The 19,240-nt window shown below is 40.0% G+C and overlaps 2 protein-coding genes across 3 annotated transcripts; both read left to right on the forward strand.

Annotated features, from left to right (window-relative positions):
- Positions 1-733: 733 nt before the first annotated feature.
- Positions 734-6,217, forward strand: LOC137099786 (uncharacterized). Of its 2 annotated transcripts, none has more exons than XM_067477051.1 (4): positions 734-905; positions 1,243-1,994; positions 3,884-4,047; positions 4,251-6,217. In XM_067477051.1, exons 2-4 carry the CDS (start codon positions 1,272-1,274, stop codon positions 5,047-5,049), a joined length of 1,686 nt encoding a protein of 561 aa, XP_067333152.1. In that variant the 5' UTR covers positions 734-905; positions 1,243-1,271; the 3' UTR covers positions 5,050-6,217. The 2 variants fall into 2 exon arrangements, with proteins under 2 accessions (XP_067333152.1, XP_067333153.1); XM_067477052.1 differs by having other exon boundaries at positions 734-901.
- A 1,442-nt stretch (positions 6,218-7,659) lies between these two features.
- maptb (microtubule-associated protein tau b) lies at positions 7,660-16,919 on the forward strand. Its single transcript, XM_067477061.1, has 11 exons — positions 7,660-7,693; positions 7,811-7,939; positions 8,342-8,395; positions 10,612-10,652; positions 10,901-10,958; positions 11,046-11,122; positions 11,241-11,390; positions 11,565-11,646; positions 12,201-12,310; positions 15,223-15,390; positions 15,474-16,919. The coding sequence occupies exons 1-11, from the start codon at positions 7,675-7,677 to the stop codon at positions 15,504-15,506; spliced, it is 921 nt and encodes a 306-aa protein (XP_067333162.1). The 5' UTR covers positions 7,660-7,674; the 3' UTR covers positions 15,507-16,919.
- Positions 16,920-19,240: the final 2,321 nt, after the last annotated feature.

The raw sequence follows: 19,240 nt of genomic DNA on the forward strand, positions 1-19,240 counted from the left end.
GGTTAGTGTTATCCAATCCAAAATCTTCCATATGTTAAGTTTGATAACCAGAGTGATATCTATATGACATCTGTTTTTTTTACAGGAACATGATGGCAGATAACAACCCATTGCTTGATTATGATGCCTGCAAGCTGCAACAGTTGCAGAGAAATCTGTTGGTTAGGCTGATCTAACTCTTTTGGTTCCATATGCAGTCTGTTTCATCTTCCAGGAGCAAAAATCATCACACATATTCTTCAACATAATAATGTTGCTGCATTGCTTGATATAAATGTTTGTTTGTCTAAAAACACTGACTGTTTGAACGGGAAACCCTAAAGCATATGCTGTAGCTAGGGAAGCTGCACAACAGGAAGTATCACACACACATGCGTTGAACAGACACAGAAGTTTTCATCATCACTACTGCTGAAGAAAGGGAACTTTTTGGGGGGTTGCAAATTCCAAAGTTTGTTTCCTAAAAACTACAAAACAAAAAGGCCTCTCAAAAAATTGTTTGGGAAATTTCCAAATTTGGGATTAGGACATCCAGCTCCACATAAGATGAGCTGTGATGCACGGTGAGTTTTTACACCTGATCGTGTTCAGCATCTCAATGCAGTCCACCATCTGCTGGTTTTAATATTGTGGCTGATGAATGTGTGCGCAGCATAATAAGCACTGCCCCACTAAAGTTAGAAACAACAGCCGTGCTTTGGTTTCCTCTGTACACCATGTGACTTACTGAGCCTGCACAGATCCTTCCTTCTTCTCCACCCTGTCTCTACTGTCTTTATCTTTTTTATCAGTAATAGCCAATAACAAACCGATAAATATTTGCTCCTCCTCTCTATAAATACAATAAAAAGTGAATCTGACCACTGACTGTCAGACTGGAGCTTTATCTCAACACAGCAAAGTAGGTAAGAAATGAAATGCACATTCACAGTTAACAGGAAATGCAGGAAGAGTGAATTATTCTTTTGGGCAGCGTTGCTATTTCCTCAGCATATATATACATATATTGTAGTAATACCAAAATATATCTTATAATTGTTGTTTTCATGAATGTCATCACATTTGTGCCTTCTGACCATCAACCAGAAACATGACTTATTGCCCGGGTTTACTCTTAAACAAATTCTGCAATTTAACAGAGCAATTTAATAGAGCAAACACAGGCATTTTAATTGTTTTCCTTTACACAAATCTAAAATGCAAGTTTCCCACAGTTATTTCAGTCTTTTTTTTATCTGACAGACCTGCTGAGCTCTCAGTGTGATCACACAATGGATGTTGCCGACATGCTCATAGATAAGATCCTGTCCTGGGTGGAGCTCCAGAAAAAATATGCAGAAATGCTGAACAAGCTGGCCACTGAGCTGGAGAAACATAAGAAGAATGTTAATATCAGTCAGGTTGCTGGCAGTGTTGGGACTGTAGCTGGTACAGCTACAATGACAGCAGCAGGTGTAGCAGCCATCTTTACAGGAGGCTTTGCCATACCTGTTATAGGTGTAGTAGGAACAACAGTGTCGTGGCTGGGGTTTGCCACCAATATGGGTTCAAAATTTGCAAATTTCCTCATATCGAAACACACTATCAAAGAGGCAAAAAAGATTGAAAATGAAATAGAAAATCTTGAGAATGGAATCCAGAAACTGATGGTGACACTGAAAAATGAAGGGGAGAGGAGGGAAAAAGAGGTTGGTTCATGCAGTGATGGTCCTGCAGAAGATTATGTTACTGAACGAATTCTGAGAGCACTGGCCAAACGGGCCGGACTGAAATTACACAAAGACGTCAGTTTGCTTGTTTTTCTCAGATGTAAGATCTCTGGGAAGGACAGAGGTTTATGGCTCCTGAAGACGTCCGTAGTGGGTTTGACCAAGCTTTTAAAGTTTATTATACAAGTAACAGCTGAAAAAACCGGGAACGCTCTGTTTTCAAAACTATTCCCTGAGTTAGCCACTACTATGGGAGCAAAAACAGCAGCAAAGGCATTTGGACAGGTAAGTCTCAAAGAAAACTGTTCAAAGCAAGTGAAGGGCTAATGAATATCTGATGAGTTTCTTTGCAAAAAAGTTACTATTCTGGAAACAATAAAATGACTGTTCTGTTCACATTCTTCAGTCCTTAGACAGGTCATATAGGCCTTCTGCATGTAGTACAGAAAGTTCTTGCAGGGACACCTGAAAATAACAATCAATGACGAGGTGTCCATCTGAAAGAGAGAGAGATGATCAGTCCCTCACTGTCTTCTCCCACATTACCTATAATCAGTTTGGTGTATTAGCTTAAAGAGCAGCGGGATGTTGTTGATTCACTTTATGAGTAACAAAGACAACATGTCAAAGAGCTGGTACCGTTGTCCTTTTTGACTCTTAAATACTGTGTATTTCAAACGTGTGGTTTAAAACCAGCAAAAGTTCTTCACATTTCTCTAAATCTGTCTTTACAATCAGCCCACATCACTTCTAATTTAGAAGGTTTTTTGCATAACATTTTCATTAATCATGAGCCCCTGCTCTCATTGGCTTAAGGTGTGGCCTCAATGTTCTCCCCCAAGCCAATGCGAACATTACTTAATGGATAATGCATATTCTTTTACCCTCTGGTTGCAGCATCTAGTCTTAAATTGAGTAAAAATTTAGTAATGTAATGTAGTGATCTGTAAACTGTATTTTTGTCCTAAATGTGGAGGGAAAGACACACACACACTCACACACACACTCTCTTCCAGTTCTGGTGGAGCAACTGAGGTTTATCAAAGATAAATCAGTGTGAAGCAGATTTGTTGAAAATCGTTCAGTCTTTTGAAGTATTTGATTCAGTTACAATGGCGACATCTGCTGGTAAATATTTAGTATGACATGTTGATGGATAATACATGATGAAAATTTTGATTAGAATACAAGTTGTTTTATTGCTACCAATGTTATTTTTTCCAGTAAACTCTGTATTAAATTCAAATTTATTTATATAGTGCCAATTCAGAACAAAGTCATCTCAAGGCACTTTATAGAATATAGTCAAGATTATAAAAATGTATAGAGAGAACCCAACAATTCCCCCTTGAGCAAGCCATAGGCAACAGTGGAGAGGAAAAACTCCCTTTAACGGAAGAAACCTTCAGCAGAACCAGGCTCAGGGTGGACGACCATCTGCCTTGACCGGTTGGGGTGAGTGGAAAGTAGGCCTGCATTCTGAGATCGAAGTGGTCTATTGGGATGATATGGTGCTATGAGGTCTTCTATATATGATGGAGCCTGATCATTTAGAGGTAAAGGACAAACCTTTGTCAAAATTAACTCAGAGGTTCCTTGCAGTTGTACTAAAGGCCATTTAGAGTAACAATAGACAGCATATTTCTGCGGCTTATGGGCCCAATAATAAAATCAGATCACTATTAAATAGACTGCATCTCTGAATCAGCAGAATGAAGCAGTAGATCTGACGTTAAAGACCAGCGCGACAACTTTCTGATATGAATCTGATATAATAAGGCTCATTCATGACAGAGATGTGATTTTTGGTGTGGTGAAGTGAGGCTTTGAAACATCTTGTCGCAATACTTCTGCTTTAAACCCTCCATACTGGTGCCAGTAGTCTGCTTCTGTAACATCACTGGCTTCAAGGTCATTCTCACTGCTTTGTTTATCAAGACAGGTTACTTTCTGCTCCCCACGTTCCCCTTCAAATCAGTTATTCAACTAATTCTGAAAGTTACTTCCTGATTGCTGAGTTGAAGTAACCTCACGGACTCTGTGTATCTGTTGTTTTACCTTTTCATCTCTTTACCAGCTCCTTCAGCGCAAGTTTTAGTTAACAGTTATCTGATATCTACAATATCAAGGCTTAAAAATACTGTTATTATTGAAGCACTTCTGGTCATTTTCAGATTGGAAGAGGAGCAGTTGGACTTGTGTTTGCAGTTCCTGAACTGATTACCAGCTATAGAAATCTGGACAAGTGTGAGACAAAAGCCAGTAAGAGACTGAGACAGAATGCTGAAGCCATACAGTCCACCTCTGAGCAGCTGAAGACAGAGCTGAAAGAAATTCAGTAAGTCTCAAATAAACAGTCAAAGAAATTAAAGGATGTATGATGTTTCTGTTTCAGACATTTTAATGAGGATTTCAATTCATATTCTGTATTCTGTAGTGGACAGTTTCATTGAAACACCTGCTGATTTTAAGAAATATAATTTGAATTGTGTTGAAGTTCTATTTTTGAAATTCATCTGTCCTTTAAAATTCCCCTTTCAGAAAAGCATTTAAGAGATTAGCTGATGTTTTAGCCTCTCTTCAAAAAACCAAGCGGAGCTCCAGTGAAAAGAAAGTATTACTCGATTTTGCAATGGAAAACTGTCAGGAGGAAACAGTTCGGCAGTGGATCGAGGAAAACTCTGAGTCAGAGACCTTCTTCAAACTGGTGGACGTGTTTCATTTTCTGAAAGAAAAGATTGACGAGGAAGAAAAGGAGAATCACAGCAACAATGTTGACATCACCCTTATAGCACGCGGAGAAAGCAGAGATCCCATGATCCCAGCTCGCTGTCTGCGGCCTCTGTCCACGATTACAGACGTGGTCCTGCCCTCTCCCTGGAACTGTGTGATCACTGCTGATGCTACAGTAACCATGAAGCCTCAGAGCAGGAAGTTTTATGAGTATAAAGACCCTAAAGTCCCTAATGAAATGATGATCCCAAACATCATGGTGAGTCCTCTTCAGCCAGAGGACGGTTTGTGGGCACAATATAAGGCTTTCACAAATCAAAATGGAAAACCAGGGAGAAACCGGATCATCATCATCATTCTGAACCAGCTCAATGGAAAGAGGATCTCACATTCTTCAGACAGAATCCCGTTCTCTGTGGTCACCTTGGCCCTGTCTCTGGTTCTGCTCTTCTCCAGGTTTACAGCCACTGTACATCTGTCTCTGGGTGACAGATCTGCTGGACAGAAACTAGACAAGGACTATCTCAAGGAGCAGTACGCCTCCAGAGGACTGACTTATTCACTGGACATGTTCAAGTTACTCATTTTAAAACCTTGGTTGGGTTAGTGTCCAGGTGTTAGTGGACGATTCTGTGAGTGAGGACATGTTGAACTGGGAACTCCCTGAGGGACCATTATACTGTATGTTTATCTTTTTAACCTTTTTTTGCTTCGGATCTCATATTTCCTTTACAGAGCTCCACAAAGGAGCAGACTAGGAGAATAATTCAGCTCCAGAGTCTCAACAGGACCATGGATTATTGTGAATTCTGTGACTCGTGTGCTGTTCACCTGTAACATCTTTCAATATTCTTTTACTCTTGGATAGTCTGGTATTGATTATTGTGAGAACAAAATGTGTCCTTATACTGTAAAAATTTAAAACTAATCTATTTCATGTACTGTATGGACCCTTTGTGTTTGTAATAAATTACATGTTTCCTTCGGGAACTGTAGTCTGAAGATCAGTGAGGAATGTCTGGTCAAAAAAACATTTTTATTATCTACAAACCATTCTGGTTCATATCAAATTGTTTCAGACTACGTTGATGACCCAACTCTATCAACAAACAGGCACTGATGCCTTTCAGTTTGCTTTCACTAATTCCTGCAGTGTCAGCTCATGAAAACTATAGTGTATTGATAAAGTAGCCTTAATTTCCTCCACTTCCTAATTCTCTGAAGCCTAAAATGGTAAATGGTCTGCACTTTACACTGCTTTTCATTCACCCATTCACACTCACACGCTCACTCATACACTGATGGGGGAGCTGCTATGCAGCTGGCCAACACTGACGAGGAGCAACTAAGTTGTGGTTCTACTCAAGGACACTTCGACAACGGCCACAGTTGTCCCATAAAACAACAAGCTAAACTGCTCCCTGAAGCAGTACTCACTGTTATCGATGGATCCAGACTATTTGCTGCACATTCATTCAACCTACATGTGATTTCTAGAGATACTGGACTATTGCATTAAGATCATCATCCTGATTAGGAGGTTTTCCTCACAGAGTCCATTGTTTCTTCTGCAGCATGCTGTTATTAAACACTGGTTGTAAAAATCTAAGAAAGACATTTTGAAGTGAATATCATTTTGCTGTTTTTAATGAGTTATTTTCATTTTAACAACTGTCATCCTTTGACAAAACAGAAAAGTTTGAATGCTTAAAATGTTAAACGGCATTTGTTACAGTGCTTTCTTCAAACAAAACTTTAATTAAATAAAATTTTAACCATCATGTTATAGACACCATTTTCATTTCCTGTACATTTTGTAGGTGTGATGACAAAACTCACTGCAGCAAAAGTGGCTGCTCAACATCTGGATAGGCTGCGTACATCCACAGGTTCAAGTAAATGTCAGGATCAATAACTTTTCTCATTCAGGCCTTTATTTTGCAGTCACTTCCTGTTTGGTGCCTTCACGTTCACATAGGTAATCACTTCCACCTGCTCTCACTCTCTGGTTTCTATAACCTCCCAGTTCCCTTACCAAGCAAGTTACTTTCCAGGCTTCATCACATTTATCTTTCCACAGTACTGACCATGCTACGCATTCGGCCTGACTCTGCCTGCCGTCCTGTTTTTGTGACTTACTGATCTCCCTTGTTTCCTGCCCACTCTTACAGAAGAGGAGTTCAGAGGAGATGTGCTTATGTTTTCCATTATTGATTTACCCCATAATGACAATATGAAAGAAGTCTGAAATCTTTGCAATTTTATTAAGAATAAAAAGCATTCACGGCCTTTGCCATGACACTCAAAATAGAGCTCTGTTGGATACTGTTGTTACTGATCATCCTTGAGATGTTTTTACAACTTGATCACAGTCTACCTGTGGGAAATTCAGTTGATTGGACATGATTTGGAAAAGCATACACCTGTCTATATAAAGTCCCACAGTCCAAGGAATTGTCTGTAGACCTCCGAGACCAAATTGTATCCAGGTACAGATCTGGGGAAAGGTGCAGAAAAATTTCTGCAGCATTGAATGTCCCACTGAGCACAGTGGCCTCCATCATCTGTAAATGGAAGAAGTTTGGAAGGAAGAATAAAAACCATATTCATGGTCATCTTTAAATTAGCTTTTTGATTGTTAGGCACACTGGGGAAATCTTTGCCTTTCACTCTGACTGCCTTTTATTCCACACACAAAACAACAAATAGCTCACAATTAATTTTAGGGGGAAGCTGTAGCTCAGTTGGTAAAGGCAGTCATCCACAGGCTCAGTGGTTCAATCCCTGGTCCTGGCTATATGTCAAAGTGTCTCTGGGCAAGACACTGAACCCCTAAGATCCCATTCCCCTCCTTAGCTGAGAATTGCCAGTCCAAGCCTGGTAGAAATTGGGGAGGGTTGCATCAGAAAGGGCATCTGGCATTAAAAAAATAAATAAAAATTCAACATGTGGACAATGATCCGCTGTGGCAACCCTGAACTCACGGGATAAGCCAAAAGGACAAAAAAATAAAAAATAAATAAATCTAGTTATTTGTACACAGGAAGTAAGGCATATTTGTTGCTTTTGATAGTTACAACTTTGAATACTTTTTCATTTAGCAATATATTGTTATTATTACTGCTCTTCATCCAGCAGATGAGGTCATTCAGTGATAATACTGTCTATATAATGGCTCACAGTGCATATGGTGGGAAATGTCACTGCTCGTCACAGACCCTGAAACACACTGATGCCATTAATTCAATTCAGTAAGTTTAGAACTTCTACTGGCTAAACACTTTTAAATATTCTCATTTAATGTGTAAACTCACAGCCAGCACAAACTACTGTTTGACATTTCTGGTCAATGTGTGTCCGTGGTGCAGTGATGCAGCAGGTTACCATGGTAACAGCAGCCTCCCAGCATGCAGTACAGACCTTCCCTCCCCTCGCTTTCACAGAGCGGCAGCAGGGTGGAGCAGCAGAGACGGAAAGAAGAAGCAGCAAAGACGGAGGTAAGAAAAGATACAGCCACCGCCACCTGTATCTCACCTGTCCGCCCGTCCGTCTGTCTGTCCGTCTGTCTGTGTATCTTCGCTCTCCCGCTCCGCTCCCTGCACCCAAGGCGTTGTCCGGTGTCTGTCCGCTGTCTGTCCGACTTTCACGAACCGATTCGACGCTAAAACGCCCGTTGGCCTATTACGTTGTTAGCTAGCACAATGAAGTAGCTTTAAACATAGTGTGTGTGTGTGTGTGTGTGTGTGTGTATATATGTGTGCGTGCGCGCGCGTACAAGCAGATGATTGACGGGTGGGGACACAGTGAGGTGTAATTCGAATGTACTATATTGTTGCTTCATCATCATCACCATGGATGTCACTGAGAATGCTCACAGGCTACTCTGCCCCCACCCATAGGTGTGATGATGGATGGAGATGCCCCCCCCCATGAGGACCAGAGCCTGATTGCAGGTTGGTACTAAAGAACAAAAACAGATGTCATTCATTCAGCTGCAGTTTACAGTTCATCCATGATTGAAAATCCTGAATGTCTTTTAATGATTTTAGTTAAACCAAGAAAATCTTATTGTTGATACCTGTTTTATCTTCTATCACTGTTTTGGTTTGTCAGTCTGAAAACACTGTATTACCTACAAATAACTGAAAGGACTCCATGACACAACAACAACGCTAAAATTGCTACTACGCTGTTGCCCAGACATGAAAAGAGCGATGTAGTGTATTAGAAACTAAACACACTGCAGAACACAGGAGAAGCCACTGTTCAGGACCACACGCAGCTGTCTGTCATCTGTAAATGCAAATCACTCACTCTTTTAAAGACAGCTATGTATGTCCACATTCTGGAGAGAGAGGAGAGATTGTCTGTTAAAGGGGGTAGGCTACAAAGACCCTGTCTCAACAGAAGACAGAGACAGACTATGACATCACTTTTCAAACACTAAGAATGAAGTTCTTTCATCACACCTGAGGGAGTTGCACAGTTGCTGACAATCTACTTATTTGAATAGAACAACACACACAAAAACATGGTGGACAAACAATCTCCAAATGACCAAGAAGGGTCAACAACCTAATAACAGAGAGTATGTCTGTCTATTGGAGCCAGTTGGGTCCACATGTTGGAAACTAATCCATTCTATTAAGTCCTCACTTCATGATGGTTGCAAATGGTTACAACGATTCGAAGTAAAGTGGGCTGTCAGCTTTCAGTCACTTAGTTTGCATAATGGTTTGTTTGTAGCCAACAAGGATTATTGTGGATTATTGCATTGGGGAATAAGACAGCATGACGAGAGCTGATGTTACTATTATTCTGATTTTACTTGTTTACTGTGCACTGCTAAACTAATTTTCACTTTCTTTTGCTGATGAACTTACAGTAACATGTCAGGTGTGGCAAACTACAGTCACAAAGTAAAAAAGTAAAAAGTCTCACCTCACTTTTGCTGTGTGTATGAGGAGCCCCTGAGCTCCTCCCTCAATCACACGGTACACTGTAACATCAACACCACGTCCGCTAATCTTTCTTGTTGCTTGTCGCATGGGTGACTGAAATGCTGGCAGTGCAGGCTGCAGTCATGTCTGCAGACAATTTTTTAATCTATCAGCCAGCACGAGTGCAGGCATCGGTAGATTAACAATGCAAGACTGATTTATAGCTGACCAATGAATTGATCGACCACTAATTCAGCTTAATATTAACTATAAGCAGTGGAGTCAGACTATTTAAAAAAATGAAAAGTAACAACAGGACCAAGACCCAAAACAACTCATGTCATCAAGTTCATATAACAAAAGAAACGTGGATGTAAAAAAGATTATTTACGCACTCTAAGGGCTCATGTCAATCATTCAGAAGCTGTGACAGAAGTCAAGGTTAAATCTGATGAGGGTACAATAGCCCTGAATCCGGTTCCCAGCCAGTCAGGTAATACAGAGGCACCCAGGTTACCATGGTGATGGGTCCAGTTCCATCAAAGGAGTTGCTCAGCTATTCTTGTGTGTCATCTGTATTGTCTCTCTACTTTCTCCTTTACTCTGATCCTCATCTCCTCCTTCCTCATCTGCTTTCCTAATTCTCTTTTTCCTATTTCTTCTATTTCCATCTGTCCTTTTTTATCTTGTCCTCCCTCAGACCTGGACTCTGTCAGTTTTTTGTACAAAATCTGAAATGGAGGTGGAAGAGAGGAGATGAGGGAGGAGCAGAGAGATACATTCTGCCAAACCTCCTTCTGATGTAAATGCTGCTGATGGGAATGAAAGAAATGAGGATCAGGACAATGAAGAGGAGCAATAACTAGATAAAACGGTTAAAACAATTAAATGAGAGCTGGAGTACAGCCTGAAACAAGTGCTACCTGTAGCTCTGACCTTCCTGCTGAGAAACAGCTGGACATCCAGTGGGGAAAAACATAGTGATGCACCAAGCACCTCCTGCTGCTGCTCCCAATGATGACCAGGAGTTGCAGGCTGATAAACAAATGCTCCAGACACACACACACACACGCAGTTTCTGTGACCTTGAACCTCAACACGCCTCTGTTAACAACAATCTCTGATCCCTTAGATACTGATTATTTAAGGAGCAATCACAGTTTCTTCCTGTGAAAAAAAAAAAAAATTTCTCTGGTTCTCTGTTCACTTCCTGTTTCTTTATCAAACAGAAAATGCAGCTGCGCAGGAAACGGCTGAAGAATGCATGAAGGTAAAAGTCTTGCCACTTTAGTACGAAAGAAAGAAGCAAAGATAATAAACAATAAAAGTTCTTATGTTTCTGCTATTTTGTCCACCTTATTTACAAAAATAATAACAGAAACAAACTCCCTCCTCAAAACTCAAACTGCAAATGAGTATTATTGTAGAGGATTAGCTTGACAAGGTGGTTCCTAATAAAATGGTTGATGTCTTTTTCATGCTGTACTACTGCTAATACTATGTCTTTGTTTGTTTTAGGACTCCAAGTCAGTGGGAGGCGCCGGAGCAGCCAAGATGATCCCAGCAAAGAGTACAGGTAAAACAGTTGACAGTGTAACAGCAGTTATACCAAGAACATTAGTAACATGATTTAGCCCTCTGTGACGAGAGATCTTTATGTCAGAGTCAGTAGATGGAGTCAGTCCTGGAAGTCGTTCTCCCACAAGTCGATCATCAACTCCAAACAGAGATGTCAAGAAGGTTTGATTACCCATTTTTTCTTTGTCTCTTACGTAAAGTTTTTTTGACAGTTCATTTGTGCTTCGAATACTTTACAGTTGTGTTAATGGTTTTGACCGTACTACTGGTGAAACTGCAGGTGGCTGTGGTCCGGACTCCTCCCAGGTCTCCAGGGTCCGCTCGTGGACGTACCCCCCCACTCCCCTCTCACCCCATGCCTGATCTCAGCAAAGTGAAGTCAAAAGTCGGATCCACGGAGAACCTAAAACACACACCTGGAGGGGGCAAGGTAAAGCGCGCATACATGCACGCACGCACGCACAACCAAAGTGTGCATGCGAAAGCAAACCCAAGCATTTTAGATTCCTGCTCTTTAACCTTTGTCATGTTTTACAATAGACAAACCAAATCATGAATCAATTTAACCCTGAATCCAAGTGTCGATCTCCATTTGTTCCTGCAGGTTCAGATTGTTAACAAGAAGCTGGACATAGGTACTGTGACTTCCAAGTGCGGTTCCAAAGATAACATCCACCACAAACCAGGTAAAACACACACACAATTGCACACACAGGTAACACACAAACACCTGGATACACAGTTTAAATCTTTTTTGATTTTTGAAAAATCTGTTTATTAATTTAATCTGACTTTGACAATGGGATGTGTTCAGTGTGAGTATGAAATGATTTCCCTATATTAATTCAATAGTATATTTTTCAATTTAAGAGCATACCTTAATGATTTGTCACAGTTTGTCCACTATAAAAAATCAGAGTCGGAGTTCGGAGGTCCAAGGACAGAAGTTTTGTAAGCGTGCAGCAGCAACCGAGTGCCAGGACGAGGGTTTGAGGTGGAGAAACAGGAAATCTGAGAGCACACAGTTTGAAGTGTGAGCAGAGTAAAACTGAATGCGGGCAGGGACATTTTGAGTGCGAGGGTAACAAATCTAGTATGCTCTCAAATGGAGAAATATGCTCTTGAATTAAGATTGGGAAATCAGTCCATATGTGAGCCGTACATGAAAGCCCCATGCTGCGTCCTGTTATTATGTATGGCAACGCATGTTGTAGGTGTGCATATTTGATTTCTCCGTCAGGTGGAGGGAAAGTGGAGATTAAGTCAGAGAAACCGGATTTTAAAGCCGTTCAGTCTAAAGTCGGTTCTCTGGAGAACATCACCCATGTGCCAGGAGGAGGAAAGAAGAAGGTAAACGCTAACAACATGCTAACAACTGCTAAGACAGTAGGCACATCAAACTGTGAGTGTGAGCTGTAATTGACCTGTTGCAAGTTGCTATGAGACATCACACAATGACATCGTGGGAAAAAATAGGCTTTAAGCTTCTTGGCACATGTTCTTCAGTCACTTAATTATTTTATGCTGATGTGTCAGAGTGAAGTCATCAGGAATGTAATACTTGAGACATATTCATAAAGAAATGAAAGCGACTGTGAGGGATGGGGAATTCATCTGACTTTCTATCAGAACTAAATATTCAAAAACAAGCACCTCTTCATTACTGTGTCGGAAACACAGCAGTCACGTCAATAAACATCATACAACTGACCAAAATAATTTTTCAGTATGTGACACAAGCTTCATCATGTTTACACAAAATAAAAATTTTGATTGTTTTTTTTTTGTGGCTCCAACTAATTATGTAAAAACGTATTTTATATATTTGTATTACATTATAGCATTTTACTGATTTTATATCTTGCAACATTTGAATATAACTGTTTTTATTACATACACCTTTGATTGAAAGTTTCTCATAATTGAACTGAAACATTATTTGGCTATGAATTAATTCCTTTAACAGTTTTGTTTTTGCTGAGGCAGAATAACTGTACAACATACAGTACATCTCTAATTATCAGAAATTTTGGTGCACAGTGTTTAATTTAATTGTTTAGACAGACATTTATTTAGAGGTAATTTTTTTCTTTTTTTTAACACGGAATTGACTTTTCAACATATTTCATAAATTAACATGAGCTCATTGCTTTGTTGAGGTTTTTCCTAAAGCCTAAATGTCAGCCTGCTTTATCATTACTCAACCAGTTCTAATTAAGAATTTAAGGTTGAAAAAACTTTATTCCCAGAAGGAAATTTCTTTGCCTTTTTACAGCTGCTCTCTCCTTCTTCCTCTTCCTTCCCCAGTCTGTCTCAGGCCAACACAGAGAGACATACAAAGACAGACAACCATTCACACTCACTCAGAGTCCCCATTTGTGGGGTGGCTGTAGCTCAGTTGGTAAGGCAGTTGACCATGGACCACAGGGTCAGTGGTCCAATCCCTGCTCCCGGCTACAAGTCGAAGTGTCCTTGGGCAAGACACTGAACCCCAAGTTGCTCCCGGTGGGTCAGGTGAGCACCTTGCATGGCAGCCACCACAATCGGTGTGAATGGGTGAATGGGAAGCTACATTGTAAAGCGCTTTGGATAAAAGCACTATAGAAGCAACTATTTACCATTTACCATTTAACCTAACACGTCTTTGAAAACACATGCAAGCCCGGGGAGAACATGCAAACTACACACAGAAAGGCCACGCCAACCTGGGGTTTCAACGAGGGCCCTTCTATCTGTCATTAGTTATAACCACTCCAGCACTGTGCTGCACTAGTTAAATAATTTTCTAATTACAGTAATATGACATGAGGTCCAATAAGCTGTGCAGTTTGCATGTTCTCCCCGTGTTTGTGTAGGTTTTGACTTTGTCTCAAAGGGGAAATTCTCTTCTTTGACAAAGGCAAACAACAGACACCACAATAACAACAACTTAACAGGGTCTGTTGTTGAGGGAGGTAATGGCTGAAGGGATTAGGCTTCTTCCAAAGTGAGCCCTCCTGGACCTCAGAGCCCTGTACCATGTATTGAGGTCTAGGTGCTTATCCTCACACTACTTAGTGTAGTGTGTGACAGCAGAGTAGGAGGACCATTTACCATTTAGTCCATGATGCAGCTAATGTCTTTGACAAGGCGAGAAGGGGTGTGTCATAAGAGTATTTAAAGTACTTTGTGCAGGGTGATGGACTGATAATTTTGTGTGTGTAGTGTACAGAAAAGGACTCAAAACAGACTCCTGCGATGCTCCTGTGTTTATTGTGAGAGGACGAGATATGCTTGAGGCTAGCTTTACTACTACTTACTGCTGCCTGTTGTTGAGGAAATTGTGTATAAGATAAATCAGCTGAGTGGGGATGTTGAGGTGGTACAACTTCTGGATCATTGGGTGACTCTGGATGAAATTATAGACAGAGCTGAAGTCTATAAAAGGTAAATTTTCTGCACTTATAAAAGCACTTTTCTACCTATTGGCACTCAAAGGACTTTACACTGCTTCTCATTCACCCATTCACCCTTCTCACACACGCCAATGTGAGAGCCACCCAACACTCTGTAGGAGCAACTACGTTGGTGTTCAGTGCCTTTTTTAAGGACACTTTGACATGTGACCAGAGGAGCTGGGGATTGAATCAAGAACTGTGGGATTGATGGACGACCACTTTACCTCCTGCGCCACAGTTGCCTACAAAAAGAGTATCCTTGCAAAGGAGAGTCCAGGTGCTGAAGGAGGTGCAGCTTGTATGTATAATGACAAATAAGCACCTTACCTTCAGCACAAACAGCTGCTAGAAATGTACTTTTTACTTTAATCCTTTGATTACATTTCAGAGCCTGTACTTTTTCATTTGAGTAAATGAATCAGTACTTCTACTTTTACCAGTCTTTGTACACAACTATCTTACTTTGAGTGTGTGTTCCTTTGGAGTCCCTAATAATTTTGGCCCTGTATAGTCAGAAAACTCAGAATAAATTAAACCCTATGCATCAAATTCTTTTCAATTAATAAAGAGGAATATTGTACAACCATTCTGCATCAGCATAAGAAGAAATTAACTAAAGCTCAGTGGTGCCATGACAGTCATATCCATTATTAGTGTATTTTTATTTTGAAGGGTTACATGATGGTGATACGCAGCAAATGTTGCCAGCTGGGCACGAACCCGGAATATTGGGATACTGTAGAATGTGCTGTAACCATTCTGCTACTAGTGTACCACAGTGAACATACTAAGATAAAGTTTTAAGATGTTTCTGTTTGCTCGCAGATTGAGACTCAGAAACTCACCTTCAAAGAACACGCCAAAGCTCGGACTGACCACGGTGCAGACATTATCATCCAGTCTGACTCCTCCCCCCATCACCTTAGCAACACTTCCTCCCCGGGCAGCCTTAACACTGCTGGAGCTCCACCCCTTGATACCCTGGCTGACCAGGTGAAATATTTACCTGTTCAAATAAAAATGTATCTATTCAAAACAAAATCATACAGAAATGAAAACTTTTCTGTCCCTGTCAGGTGTCTGCTTCCCTTGCCAAACAAGGCCTGTGATTGGACGAGCTAGTGCCTGCAGACCCCACCATGTCCGTTACCAAGGAATACACCTGATAAAAAAAAAAATCATTCTGCCTTTTAGCTCATGACCCTAATTTTCATCACTCACATCAGAAAGATTTTATGAACTGAGCCAATCATAACTACGACGGGCCCACACAGTTATGACACAAACTAAAGGACAATTAAGTCGTTCTTTGTCCTCAAAAGATTAAAATCTGTACGAATAAAAAACCAAAAAAACACACTGATTCAATCAGTGCTGCTCAATCAATCTTTTTGTCCAGATTAGTGTTCAGAGTTTGCAGCTAGAACATGACCTGGATGTTCAGCCGGTTTCTGTATTTTTGCACCAACTGAGCATGCTCAGTAGTTCTCAGCAGGCATTGACAGAAATAAAATCAGATCCTCAGATGGATATTTCCATGAATTCCCCACATTATTTTAGATTAATGGATCAAATTCTGATAATAGTTACTTCAAACTTTTACAACTGCGCCTTTTTTAGAGAAGTGTTGCTAGTTTTAAGACTTTCTTCTTCTTTCACAGCTTCTGTTGAAGGGTTAGGGTAACCTAACCTCATGCTTCAGAAGACAAATTGGAGATAAAAGTTGTTTTATTCTCATCCCGAATTTACATTATGTATAAATACAAATGAGCAATTCAGCAAGATATTTGTATCGGTTCAGGTTATAAAACCAAACATGGTGTTACCACACAAGACATTTCAAATTGAGGAAAGAACTCCCAATGGTTAGTGCATCTACACCTGCTAGAGCTGGTCAGAACAGCAGCTCCCACAGTTACGCTAACCAAAAACTTCTGCAGCGAATATCACAAGAGTGTGCTGCAAACTAGCAAGTTGCTGGTACTACTTTCTGTAGTAAAGTTACTGTTACTGAGCTTCTGATTTGTGACCTGAAAACATTTACTTGCTCTAATACAACTGGACGGTGGTGTCAGACGTATACACTACCACAAGACACACAAACAGTGTCAAAAATTATTTTTTATATGTTCTTTTTTCAGTTCCTGTTACTTGTTAAACACATGAAAATAAAGATTTGGAAACCATGTTCATGGGAATCAGTTTTTCCTCTGATTTGTCAAAATTGTCTTCATGTCAGGGGTTAAAAGTTGATGTTTGACAAGTTTGAAAATTCTGATCTAGTTTATACTAAAGTAGATGTTGCTATTGGCTTCCTTCATAAAATTCCCAGTCAGGGACACCATCTCTCCCTGATGTCATCTCTCTCAGCCAATCATTTTCTCTTCTGCGTTTCTGAATGCTGATGTGCTGCTGCCTCCCCACTCCATTATCAAAATACTCACAAAATGCATTTTGATAGCAGGTGCCAAAACCATGATGTAAAAGTGCTTTGTACCAATAAAGATTCTCTTGGAGCAAAACCTGTTTCCTGTTTGTTGTCAAAGTTTAAAAAGACAAGAGTTACAGTATGTCATTTGTCCGAAGACTGGGTTTTACTTGTTGGCGAAAGCTAAAAGACAAAACAAATATAAGACAGATGCAGAGGTTACACCTTGCTGATGGACCAGTAAGAAAAAAGCTGCTTGTTTGTTTGTGTTGATCTGTTAGGGATGTTTCAGGTTTTTTTTTCTTATAACACTGCACATTATAACTCACGTCACTTCAAACAACACTGTTGGACACATGGGATTACATTACAGCATCACCATAAATATTATATAATATTCCACTTCAATGTTGCAATAAATATAACTATGCAAGGTCTTATCTGTTCAAAACCCTCTAAAATTACTCTAGCCATGCCTTCCAGCAAGTAATACTGGTTCAGTAAATAGCTTGTAGCCCAACTCAAACGGCCTTGTGGTTGAGTAAAATAAACACAATAAGAGTATTGAAACACATAAAAAGAATGAAGTCACTGCTCAAAAACTAGCTGAAACAGATATGTCTTTAGCTGCTTTTAGAAAATGTCCAGAGTTCATAGATCTTAAGTCCAAAGAGGAGGTGTTGGGTTCAAAAGCACAGTCTCTTTTAGTTCCGAGTCTGGACTAAGGAACAGTTAAACCTTGATCAGTGGACCTCAGAGACAAGCTGGTGAGGTTTGGTTGTGGTATGCTTGGAGGGTATTCAGGTGCCTGAATGTAAAAGGTCTGCTTAAATTTTTATTTTTATCCAAAGTGCTTTAAAGTGTTGCTCCTCATTCAACCATTCACACAGTCACACTGATTAAAGGACTGCCTTCCAAGATGCTCATCTGACCCAACGGGAGTAACTTCAGGAGTTGACGTCTGACTGGAGGGACTGGGAGTCAATCGACTGACCCTGTGGTCTGTGGATGACTGCCTTACCAATTGAGCTAAAGAGGGACATTATATTAGATCTTAAATATGGTGGGGAGCCAGTGTAAAGAGATTGTGACTAGTGTTAAATGTTCCCTCTTTGAAGACCTGGTCAAGACCTTAGCAAAAAATCTCTGGATTGTTTACAAGTGATCCAGAATGCTGCTGCTAAGACAGGTAAAGAGAGAATTACAATTTGTCCACAAACTGCAGGGTCACTTGGAAAGTTGTCACAACACAAAGTTGTTAGACACTTTGAATAAACCTGTTTGCTTAAATAAATAATTGTAGCTCAGTGTTCCTTAATTGAAAAAAGCAGATACTGGTAAAAAAATGTAAATGCAGGGCACAAAGGTTTCTGACAGATAGAGAGAACAAAATACTTTTCCTGCATTTAGGGACAAGACTGGCAAGGGCATTAATGTTGATGACTATCAACAAGTTAGTTCTTATTGCATTTAGACATATGTAAGAGTTTTATCAAAATTCTATGGTAAAAATGGTTACATCATGTATAACTGGATATCATCTGCATAACAATCATAAGACATATGCTTAAACTGCTTATGTTCCCCAGAGGGAAACATGTACAAGGCAAATAATATGTGTTAGAACAAAACCTTGTGGTACACCATAACTGAGGTGCACATGATAAGGCACAACTTCCAACAGTGACAGAGAAGGTCCTATCAGAAGTAAACCTTTATAAATACCTGCAATTTATAGAAACCTGACTGGAACATATCAGGAAAGTTGTGGCAACTTTATGTAGCTGTGAGCTGGTTTGCAACTACTGTTGTTAAATGTTTGGCTGTAAAGGGCAGTTTAGAGAAAGGCCATCAATATTAGGGTAAAATGTAGATGCAAGAAGTGGCTATTCAGAAGCATGTTTGAAATATGTAGGCACACGACCAAACGTGAAAGAGCAAATTATTTTAAGCCCAGGATGTGATACAAGATGTCAGGTTTTAGACTATTCATTAACTTACTAGTAACAATTATAGTAATTCTCTAAATAAATTAAACCGTTCTTAATAGCCATACACTCTAAACCCAACATTGAATACACTTGTTTTAGCATCTGTGACTATGTGTAAAGGCCAGTAACTTAACTGAAGTTAAAACAAATTCATGACAAGTAAAGGATTTTTAGATCAGTGTGTCATGTTTAAAGGTAAAGGGCTTTATTTGTCATTATAAGTGGCATTTGGCATGTATAAAGACACTACGGGCCAACCTGACCTGGTCCCCATAACATATTTTAAGTGTCAGTTTTAGATTAGTGTGTCATGTTTCTGAAGCTTCAGGTGATTATAGAGGACCGGACTCCAGTAAATTTTTCAGTGAAGGATAACTGACAAGCTTACATTTGCCTCATTACCCATAGGGTAACAGCATTAAAA

The sequence above is a fragment of the Channa argus genome, chromosome 15, assembly GCF_033026475.1.
Source record: "Channa argus isolate prfri chromosome 15, Channa argus male v1.0, whole genome shotgun sequence".
NCBI lineage: Eukaryota > Metazoa > Chordata > Actinopteri > Anabantiformes > Channidae > Channa > Channa argus.

Coding starts and splice junctions, on each gene's coding strand:
- LOC137099786 (XM_067477051.1), top strand. CDS start 1,272: ATGGATGTTGCCGACATGCTCATAGATAAGATCCTGTCCTGGGTGGAG. Junction 1,995..3,883: donor CAGCAAAGGCATTTGGACAG/GTAAGTCTCAAA, acceptor GGTCATTTTCAG/ATTGGAAGAGGAGCAGTTGG. Junction 4,048..4,250: donor ACAGAGCTGAAAGAAATTCA/GTAAGTCTCAAA, acceptor TTCCCCTTTCAG/AAAAGCATTTAAGAGATTAG.
- maptb (XM_067477061.1), top strand. Junction 11,123..11,240: donor CAAACAGAGATGTCAAGAAG/GTTTGATTACCC, acceptor GTGAAACTGCAG/GTGGCTGTGGTCCGGACTCC. Junction 11,391..11,564: donor ACACACCTGGAGGGGGCAAG/GTAAAGCGCGCA, acceptor TTGTTCCTGCAG/GTTCAGATTGTTAACAAGAA.